The following is an 11,787-nucleotide window of genomic DNA, read 5'->3' as shown; positions in this document are numbered from 1 at the left end:
TTCCAGACTTGCAAACAAAATGTACTGCAGTTGATTTTTTGAGAACAGCAGAGTAAAAATAGAAGAAATTCTGCAAATCTTGTGCAAAGACTTTCATTCATTTCATACTTTGCAATTAATGAAATAAATACATGAATTGATGTATTAAACAAAAATATTGTATGAATACACTGCAAAAAAAAAAATGCTTTTTCTTAGGGTTTTTGTCCTGTTTCTGGTCCAAATATCAAAGAATTCTTCATTTTCTAGAATATATATATATATATATATATATATATATATATATATATATATATATATATATATATATATATATATATATATACATATAATAACATTGATTAGGGGTGTAACGGATCACGGTTGAGGGATGTCAAGATCACAATGCCCACTTAACAAATTATAAATGATGGTGATTTGCACATGTTTATTAACATCACTGCATTCAAATCTGAAAACATGATCTGAAAAAGAGATTGAGTCTTTAGTCTTTTAAGTTAGTTATGAAGTTACACAAAGTCAATTGACACAAAAGTACTTGGATAATAGTTTATAGTTTAGATAAAGCCACTGATGTTTATGGTAAAGATTAAAATCACTATCATATGCATTTAACTTAATGCTATAAAATGAAAGTTGTAGGCACCAATTACACTATTTAACCAATAGGTGGCCATCAAAATTATGCCACTGAATAGTTTTTAAAAAATAATACATTCAGCAATGAAGTATTTTTTAGGTTTATGAGTGAAAAACTGAATCATTTATTGAAAAAATAAATAAAAATAAAATATGTGTTGTTCAAATTATAATGTTAGATATACATTTAGCGTTATCAGCAACAGGAGTATTGACAGTGAGTTTTTCACAAAATATAAAAAACATAATAATTATTCAGCTGAATATTTCTTAATTTTATTTTAATAAAATTACAGGTTCTCAGTTTTGTTTGTTAAAAGCAAACGTTTCTTGCAGTACTGTTTTTGTAATAAATGGAAAGCAAATTACATTTGTCTCTTCTTCTTTTTAGTTGATTCGAAAAATGGTCCGAGCTGTGACTAAAAAACCCCAGTGTGATAAAAACCGTGAGATTTATGATCCGTTACACCACTCTCATTGACTATTTAATAAGTGATATTGATTTGATAATAAATATATATTAATGTTAGACATGTTTGTTATTTAGATTTTTTTTTATTAAATGGCATTTATAAAATTTTATATTCAATTATTTTATTTTATTAATACTAATATGTTATTGTTGTTATATTATTATTATTATATTATTATTATTATTATTGTTATTATATTAATATACAAATTTTCAGTTATTTTAATACTTAAATATTTTTGTATTATATCAGTTTTGGAATCTGATACTTTTCTTGCAAATAATGAGCAAACAGAATTAGTCATGAAAAGTCAAGATGTGTGCATCACTGTAACAACCCCTGGGTAGTCTAGGGGGGAGCGGGTTGCACACTGGGACTAAAGATTTGGTTAAAACAGAAACTCCAAAAAAAAAGTGTGCTCCAAAGTAAGGACAGACAACAATAACTTGTGTACAAATAATAGTGATTCATTTACAAGTGGTGATGGTGAAACAGTAGGTGACTTATTTACAATATTTGCAATTTTAGAAAATGGACTATAGGTGGCGCTAAAGAAAAGAACCAACCAAAACAGTCTTACTAATATTCAATAATAACCCCCTCTAATCTAATCTAGCAAACAAAAGATATGAAAAATAAATCGTCAATCTTCAACGTTAATGATGTGCTAACTAATCTACACTAACAACTTAACCAAAAATGCAAGGGCTGGTGCACACCCCCTTACCTAGTGTATCTCTAGACTTCAACAGACTTCAGTTGTCCCTATGTCACAGTCAGGTCAGTCAGGGACCATATAGGTGCTGTTGAACCAGGGGGTGTTGAGGGGAAAAAAAGAGGAGGGCTGTTAATGACCACTCGCCCGCTCATAAAAGAGGGCGGCTCTTTCTCTCGGATGAATGAACACACAGATAAGCACTGAGCCAGGCTTTGTTAAAAGGGTCACATGAAAGAGTGAGAGGCACTAGCATGGGCTAACAACTTACATGCTCACATGGGATTCCGGTATCAGTCTGAGATTCATTCAAAACATTGTTGTAATTATTGACCGAAGATTAAGTTAATGATTTGAGAGTTTGCTGGAGGTCAGTGATTGGGAAGTAGGCCAGGTTGGCTGATGAGGAATACGCGACATGTGCTGAACACTCAACAGACAACACTACAGCCTTCAGCGAACCGGATTATAATATGATGCTCAAGAAGGTCAGATTTCAGGTTAGTTCTGCTCAATTTCTAAAACGTATAGACTCAAACACTTACAGGGATGTCAAAAACTGCACACGTCTGCTTTTGGGTTTATGCATTATGCAAATGTTATCTTATAAATATGTTTGTTATTTTAGGCAGATGTAAAAATGGAATGTATGTATGTAATATAGAGCATTGTTTCCCAACCTTGTTCCTGGAGGCACACCAACAGTTCATATTTTGTCTCCATTATCAGACTCGTTAACTTCAGGTTTTGGAGTCTCTTCTTATGTTCTGATGAGTTGATTCAGGTATGTTTGACTAGGAAGAGGTTGAAAATGGGTAATGCTGGTGTGCCTTAAGGAACAGAGTTGGGAAACACTGATATAGACTATATATATATATATACATATATATATATATATATATATATATATATATATATATATATATATATATATATATATATATATATATATATATATATATAAAACATAATGTCAAAAATAACGTTGTGATTGAAAAGTTATTCCACCAAATATTGATTTCTGAAGTTAAATCATTGGTATTTTGTTGTGTATAACGATTTAAATGAACATTTCTGGAAAAAACAAAACATGGCACCTTTTTGTTGTTTTATGCAACAAAAATACTTTGTAGTATTTAGTGTGAGTGTGAGAGTGTTTTTTAGGTTATAGTTTTAGTGGTACAATCTTTATATTATGTTTTGAAGATTTTATTTTTATCTTTTGTTTTTTTTTAATTTATGTAAAAATAAACATGTTATTGTTATAATTATTATTCAGAACTGTCAAGCAGTGTTTTAGTATAATAAAATATTATTAGATTTTGTCTCATTTTCAGAAATACACTTGTTTATGTTATATATTTGTAAATGTTTATGTAGTTTTATTTTTATGAATCAAATTTAAACAAACTTTTAACATTAATTTAATTTGAACATATTCAGAACCATATAGTGTCATTTTTGTGAAGTTTATATTTTGTATTCATAGTTCATTTATTTCCATTTTATTAGTTCTTAATTATCTACATGTATTTTTTTTTCTATTTTAGTTTTGGTTAATTATTCCAATAGATCTAAAATAATCTAGTTATTGCTTCAGGTTTAGTAAACCATAGTAGGTATGTTGCGATACCATTAATTCACCTTATGATACTGTACCAGCTGAATTATCATAATACCAAGTAGTAATTTGATACTATAATTCCTAACTCAAATTATGAAGAAAATTGTCAAAAAAACTATACTTTTGTTATAATAGGTCTACCTGAATTGAATTCATAATTCCCTTATTATTGAAGTATTATTTGCACGTCACTTCACAGAAAATTGAATCATTCTTTTTGTTTATTTTGTAGATAACTGACCAACAAAAATACATTAAAATAAAGATAGAAATTATACCAAATTAAATTTGTTACAAAAAGAGCATTTGTCCATCAAAATTAGGCTTTATGAAGTGGTTAAAATTGTTTAAATTTTTCCTGTTGCTAGTTTGGATTTTTCATCCATTTTCTTTTCAGTTTTATCAGGTAACAATACAAAGTCATTCAAAATTTCACTTTGTGAGTCGTTCTATTTAAGAGATTGTCACGGTTGTTGTAGCTACTAAATCAAATTGACAGGACCTGAAATGAACCAGTTCAGACGTGCGCTTGAACCGAAGCATCAGAAAACGTGAAATAGGCTACAATAAAATGTGCGAGTTCTACACAGATTTGCAATCTTAAAGGGCTCCATTAGAGATGTGTGTTATTAAAATGAAATGTTTTTTTGTTGCAAACGTGTGAGCATTTTAGTAACTTGTCCACGTGCAACATTATCTGTTGTAGATAAGCCATTAATGACGATACTACTGTTTACAAACTACAGTGGCACCGCCAGTATTTTGGAGCCATAGTATCAGGATACTACCATAGTATCGGTAAACCGTGCAACCCTAAACCATAGTAACCCTCCTGTCAAGTTAACACCATAATTCATCGTCATTCCCAGTAGTGAAGTCAGTGTGTGTTTTTGTAGTGTGCTCAACATACCATAAAAGTCAGAAGCAGGTTTTAAAGCCTGAAGGTGCTGACTCTGACAGAGGCCATCCGAGGAACACTTTCCCGCAGTAAAAGTGTGAGCGAGAGTTAAAATTCCTCCACACCTGTTACTGACCCTCCAGCTGCCCTGCTTTCTCCTTTGAGTTGCACCTTTAGCACACAAACACACACACACACACACACACACACACACAGGGAGCAGGAAATGAGACGCATTCTGACTGAGCATGAGGAATGTCCTAAAGAGCAAATAACAAACAGAAGCTTAAGACTAAAGTGCTTGTGCTATACTGTATGCTCAGTTGACACATATATGTTATATTAATTAGACAAAGAGAATAGCAAATAAATGACCCGGTCTCAGCTTTATTTTAAAGTTTAGTATAATTATGTTGAATTTTTGGGCAGTTAAGAGCATTAAGATTGCTATGTGTGTGTTATGAGACACATGGTGCTAACCAGGTCCATCCTGTGTTGTTGTATAGTGATCATCGGTCACTAGATGGCGCTGTTGTCACATCATTCAACAGTATGTATTTGTGAAAAAAATGTATTTTAATTATTTTAATCGGTGAAGACACGGTTTATCATGTTGTTTAACGGAGTTTTGACTTATTTTTATGAACAAAATACGTTTATTGAAGAAGAAAATCTCAAGTGTCGCATGTTAAAAGGTACCTTTTCCGTATTTTACGTGCTTTTCCTCGTGTCTAGGGGGCCTATTTTGTCTGTCTGAGTCGTGACGGTAAAGCTAAGCAGTTTACTAATCGACAGGTAAAAACATTTTTTTTAAAAGATGTGGTTTTGTGTTGTAGAATAACTAAAAAAATCTACCAATGATCATGAAAACTAGTTTTCCCCTCAAGGAGTGCCATGCGATAGGCCTACTTACCATTGTTAGCCTGCCTGTTTCCTCCTCTGGTTCGCTTTAACTGTACGTTAGCCTAGCCTATTTGTATGAATACTCATGCGTCAAATAAACAAACAAATAAAATAAATGAATATATATGCTAAAGTTTTTTATAAAATCAAAAGTATAAGATATCATAAAAGTTATAGAATTAAATGTTTTATCATATAATTGCTAGTTTTATCATATACAGTATAATTATTTTGTGTATTACTGTTTAGTATAACATAAATCTTTGGCATAAATCTGGCACAGCAGGCATTCATCTGGCACTGGCAAACAGCATGTGGGCCAAACATGGCAGCACACAATACTTGGGTCAGATGTAAATTGTAGTATTTTGCCTAGATGTTAATAAATGATACGTGGGCTATGTAATTTTGGCCAATCTTGACCGTCATTTAAAATACATTTTTATTATTTTCAGATAAAGAAAAAATGTTTTACCAATCAGGTCACTTCAAGAAAAAGCACACTAATAGCACGCCTAAAGCGCAATGATTCATGGATTTATCAATTTAATTGCAACTGTGACACAGCAACATACAGTTGAAGTCAGAATTATTAGCCCTCTTCAAAAAATGTTTCCGATTGTTAAAATATTTTCCAAATGATGTTTAACAGAGCAAGGATTTTTTTTACAGTATGTCTGATAATATTTTATCTTCTGGAGAAAGTCTTATTTGTTTTATTTCAGCTAGAATAAAAGCAGTATTTAATTTTTTAAACATCATTTTAGGGACAAAATCATTATCCAAAGCTGAGATATTTTTCTATGTGGGTATGATTTATTTATTTTTTTCTGACATAATTTGACCCTTCTCGTAATTTGAAAACAATTAACATTTAACTCTCTCTCTCTCTCTCTCTCTCTCTCTCTCTCTCTCTCTCTCTCTCTCTCTCTCTCTCTCTCTCTCTCTCTTTATATATATATATATATTTTTTTTTTTATAAAAATAAAAAAAACAGTATAAAAATGCATGATGTATACATATTCTCAGTTTAAGTAATATATGTTTTATCAATAAGTTGTTATAATATTTATTTATTTTTTACACATAATTATCAGTTTTAGGTCATCATTTCATAGCATTCATCGACAAACTTTCACTAAGCATCTCATAGCATACCCCATACTTTTTTCTAATTATTTTACTTAATAATCATTATGGCTTAGTGTCTCATAACGTTCAGCTTTGTCTCATCATTTTGAATGTTCAAAAACACCACTTCAAAAATATGTTTTGAATTACATATCAAAACTTAGATTATTTTGCAGAAAAAAGGCAGAAATTAAAATCAGCATTGAAGCACTAAATTTGACCAAAGTGGCACATAAACAAGCAAGACGAATAACAACCCTTATCTAAAGTACTCTTCATAACCCCGAATCATCAAGCTCCACTTTTTATTTCTGGCACTAAGCCAGCAGACTACTCCAAAACACTCGACATGCCCCTCCTGTTGGAGAAGGGATGAATTATTGCTAGCAATCAAAACAGAGGAGAGAAAAAGAGTCAAGCTCAGTCCCAAATATCAGCTGAAAGATGACTATATAGTGTGTACTGGAGGAAAAACACCTGATCAGAGCGGCTTTTCTTTGGTGTATAGTCAGGACTGACAAAGGACTATACCAACAGTGACAAAACCCAAGCCTGACATCAGAAAGAGGAACTGCATTATAAACTCCAGTGTGTTTTTGTGCACCCTCTGCAGAAATGTGAGATTCAGCATTTCCTGAAGTGGACTTATTCCTGCAGTAGGGGTCTCTGTGAGGTTAGTGAACAAGTGAGGACTTCTTTGACTGAAAGAATGAGTGCCTTGTGTCAGATGAGGAGTGGTTGACAGAACAAGTGTGAGGGAGAGAGAAACGGGCACACACAGGAGATGACTTTTGTCCAGTGCTGACCAGGAGAATCTGCTTTGTGTCTGAGCGATCACACACAGCATCTCTATTCCATTCTCAAAGCTCTGTCCAGCTTCATAATGTCTTGTCCATGAGGAGCCATGTTGAGGGTCTTGTTTCATTGGCTGCCAGAAAGTTATTGCAGGTAAGGACTTCAGTATGGCTTGTAAGAAAGTTCTCGTTGAAAAATATTTTGCTTGGTGGATGATAGCTTTATAATAACCTCCCAAGAGAGAAATATTTTGATTGTTTTAAGGCTTTTGGAAGGTTAAAACTTGACTGTTGTTAATGGATATTGAGAATGTGTGTCTGTGTCACTCTTTCTGCTTTTTTTTTTATTTGACAATTATTTAATTTCATAAAACCTAACATAACATAAGAGTCCAATGACTTTGACCAGAGTTTAAAAGATAATCTATAAAAATAAAGACTTAAATAACTTCTATAATTAAATATTTAAAAATAAATTATTTTAATATAATAAAATATATATTTTTAAAACAACTTTTAGAATAGATTTTAAAAATATTTATTATTATTATTTTATATTTATTTTTATAACATGTTGTCACCAAATTTGTATTAAACTGTGAGTCGTGATGTTTTCACTTTGAGGTTTTTAATATTTCCATATTTATTATTGGATATAGGCATGGTTTTGTGTGTTTGTTAGTTGGTTGGTTTGTTGGTTGGTTAGCTTCAATATTGTAATTAGACTGTACAAAGAATTTTTGTACAATCATTAACTCATCTATATTGTAGCCTATTTGGTAACACTTTACTTGAAGTGGAAGTTTATAAGACTGTTGTAAAACCTTTATAAACCTTTAAATAAAATGTTATGCATGCTTATTACAATTGTTTAATTGATCAAAACTTGTCATAAATCTGTCATAAACATGATTGTCATGAAGTCATTAAAATGTCTAACTAATTTTATAACAGCATCAATAATATATGTATATATATATGTATATATATGTATATATATATATATATATATATATATATATATATATATATATATATATATATATATATATATATATATATATATATATATATATATACACCTAGGCAAATTTGCAAATTTGCTAATTTACTATTAAAATGTCAATAAATATTAATGAAGCTCTTAAAAATATTTTAGATATGACTCAATATATTGAGCGATGACACTTTTTAATGACACATTTTTAACAACAGATACAATTTGTTCGCTGTCGAAAAAAAATATAATGGAGTTTTGACAATCATGTTTATGACATATTTAGTAAGTTGTGTTGTCTTGGTAATGAGCTTCAAGTGGAGCAGTATGTAGCATGTTTGCCTCACAGCAAGTAGGTCGCTGGTTCATGCCCAGGATGGGTCAGTTGGCAATTCTGTGTGGAGTTTGCACATTCTCCCCGTGTTGGCGTGGGTTGTTTTTTTTGCTCCGGTTTCCCCCAAAGTCCAAAGACATGTGAAACAGGTAAATTGAATGAGCTAAATTGTCTGTAGTGTATGAGTGTGAATGCAAGAGTGTATGGGGTTTTTTTTGTGGCTGGAAGGGCATCCGCTGCATAAAACATGTGCTGGATGAGTTGGCGGTTCATTCTGCTGTGGTGAGCCCTGGTGAATAAAGGGACTAAACCGAAAAGAAAATGAATGAATGTCTTGGTAATGCCAAGTGTTCATGACAAAGATAAGGATTGGATGTGATGTATTTATTCATGTCAAGTTGTTAAAGCAAACAGTGTCATATTTGCATTTAAAATGACGTGAGCAAATGACACTTAATAACAGTTGTCATACGTATGCATAAAAACTTCACATTCATGACGTGTCATGTCATGATTATAGAGGTTTAGTGACAGTCTTTTGTACACCCCTTCAAGTAAAGTCTTAACAATTATGAAAAAAACATTATAAACACATTAAACATTGATTACAGGACAGGAATACATTTTTGACACATGTTTGGATGACAGTGTGAGGTATCAGATCATTATGAAGTCAGTTTATTCAGTTGACATTCCTTTTTGATGTTGATTTGACATCTAGGTGCTGATTGGGAAGAACCTTTCAGTGAACAGATCTTAACCCAGCCATTTTTCCTATTGTAAAGAACATATTATAGAATCTAAATGACTGTTTTACACAATAAACAGACTTTTGTGGAATGGAAGTTTTCCATATACAGTTGAAGTCAGAATTATTAACTCCTTCTTTTGAATTTTCTTTTTTAAATATTTGCTAAATGATGTTTAACAGAGCAAGGATATTTTCACAGTATGTCTGATAATATTTTTTCTTCCGGAGAAAGTCTTATTTGTTTTATTTCGGCTAGAATAAAAGCAGCTTTCAATAAAAAAATAAATAATAATAATAATAATAAAAAAAAACATTTCAGGGACAAAATTAGCCCCTTTAAGCTATATTTTTTCATAGTCTACAGAACAAACCATTGTTATAAAATAACTTCCCTAATTATCCTAACTTACCTAGTTAACCTAATTAACCTAAGCCTTTAATTGTCACTTTATGCTATATAGAAGTGTCTTGAAAAATATCTAGCAAAATATTATAGAAATGAGTTATTAAAACTATTATGCTAAGAAATGTGTTGAAAAAAATATTCTCTCAAACTGAAATTAGGGAAAAAACAAATAGGGGGGCCAATAATTATGACTTCAACTGTATGTTAAATATACTTCATGTAACTTTTATTTATAAGAGTGAATGCAAACAAAATATGCTTCATTTTATACTTAATTGCTCATTGTCTGACTTAACTATGAAATGTAATGACCTGGAAATGTTCTTGGCACAACTTGTGGATCTCTGATCCAAAAATCTGGTCCACTCAAATCAGCTGATGCAAACACAGACTGTTATTTTTAGAAATCATTGCTTAAAAAAAAACACATTACAGCCCCAATATTATCAGTCTCTCTGGAACAATATTTAGCATGGCAGATATGGCGTGAGGTCTTAATAATTTCTACTGCCAGATGCAGGGTGACAGGAATGAGCTCTGACCTTGTTTTTATTAGAGCCGAAGACACAACATAAACCAACCTTGTGTGAATCTCAACTTTACATGTTTTGGCCTCAGGGAAACGACAGAAACACAGAGAAAACAAGGTCTATGCCTCACCTTTAGTTTACTGAGACAGAAAGAGAGCAGAATCACCACACTGTAAGTGCCACGTTTGTAGCTCTCTCTCCTCCTGATCTCCCACCCAAAACAGAGCAGCCCATTGAGCGAGTACAGAGCAACAGGCGGAGGGGAGAGCGCGGGGTCTTTCCATGATCACTCTCCAGAACTTTGGAAGGTCAGTGGTGAGTGAAAAATGCTCTGCTGGTTTTGGTTTTGATAATCAAGCCCCTGTTGTCCAGGTCATCTGTGTTTCCAGAGCACTGAGAATAAGCTGAAATCACACAGGCCCTGCCAATGGAATCTTTCAGAACTCTGCCATTGCTGGAATTGATTTGCTTGGAAGACGAATACAGACACATTCATTAGTGGTGTTTGCTTAGGCTCGCATAATGACGCCTATTGCACATTATTACAGTTAGGAGATTGCTATCAGCTTATGATTCAAAGTGGCCAATATACAGCAAATTCTTATATGTTTGTTGAGGATATAGGGGTGAAAAGAAGGTTAAATGCAGTACCTGAGCTGCTATTTACTGTTAGTGAACTCTTATCAGTGGGTACATTTGTGCTTGTTGATTAGTTCGAAGTACTTAATTAGAAATGAGCTAAAACAACACAATTCTTAGTTTTTTTTTTCGGACAACTTAATTGTTTTGTGTTCAATCCACTTAAGTTTGTAAAAATTAACAAGTCAACGTAATTCCTCCATGTTGTGCCAACACAAATTGATTGTGTGAAACCCAGCATTGTTTTACAGTGCACTTTCCTCTCAATGACAAAATATCCATGAAGCTACTGTAATATTACAATGGTAATTAAAAGCATCTAATGAAAATGTTACGTTTTCACAAGCTCTACAGTTTAACACTTCGGTCATGTAACATTTATTTATTTATAATAATAATAATAATAATTTCTTAATTTTATATAGCACTTTTCTGGACACTCAAAGCACATTACACATTGGGGAAAATCTCCTCATGCACCACCAGTGTGCTGCATCCACCTGGATGACAAAACAGCAGCCATATTGTGCCAGACCACACACCAGCTGATTGATGTGACTGAGTGTTGAAGCCAGTTGTGATATGGGGATGGACAGAGGCAAGTAGGCAAATTTGGCCAGGATGCCACTCTTTTATTGAATAACATCCTGGGATTTTTAACAACCACAGAAAGTCAGGACCTTGGTTGAATATCTCATCCGAGAGACTGCTTGCCTCACTAATACCACTTTCAGGAGCAACCTAGCTTTCCCATGTGGTCTCCCATCCAGGTACTGAACAGGCGCAGCCCTGCTTTGCTTCAGTGAGCAACCATGTGAGAGTTGCAGAGAGCTATAGCTGCCGGCAGCTAACAATTCTTTTATAGCAGGCTGCATTAAAGCAGGGGTGCCCAAACTTTTTCTTATGAAGGGCCAAAATCCAAGCTTGATTGAGAGCTGTGGGCCAAAAGTAAA

At 32.7% G+C, this 11,787-nt stretch overlaps 1 protein-coding gene across 15 annotated transcripts in view; it reads left to right on the top strand.

The window, feature by feature from the left end:
* Window positions 1-2,044: 2,044 nt before the first annotated feature.
* phldb1b (pleckstrin homology-like domain, family B, member 1b) overlaps window positions 2,045-11,787 on the top strand; it is a 147,480-nt gene continuing 137,737 nt past the window's right edge. For 8 of the 15 annotated variants that reach the window (XM_073923544.1, XM_073923541.1, XM_073923535.1 and 5 more), the window contains exon 1: window positions 7,159-7,331. In XM_073923544.1, coding sequence (XP_073779645.1) covers window positions 7,278-7,331 — 54 coding nt within the window. In that variant the 5' untranslated portion in view covers window positions 7,159-7,277. Of the gene's footprint in view, window positions 2,328-7,158; window positions 7,332-11,787 lie in introns of those variants that run through there. The other 7 variants (XM_073923547.1, XM_073923543.1, XM_073923538.1 and 4 more) reach the window with 1 other exon arrangement.

This window comes from Danio rerio, chromosome 15, assembly GCF_049306965.1.
Source record: "Danio rerio strain Tuebingen ecotype United States chromosome 15, GRCz12tu, whole genome shotgun sequence".
NCBI lineage: Eukaryota > Metazoa > Chordata > Actinopteri > Cypriniformes > Danionidae > Danio > Danio rerio.
Note: the sequence above shows the minus strand (reverse complement) of the source record. Positions and strands in the feature narration are given on the sequence as shown.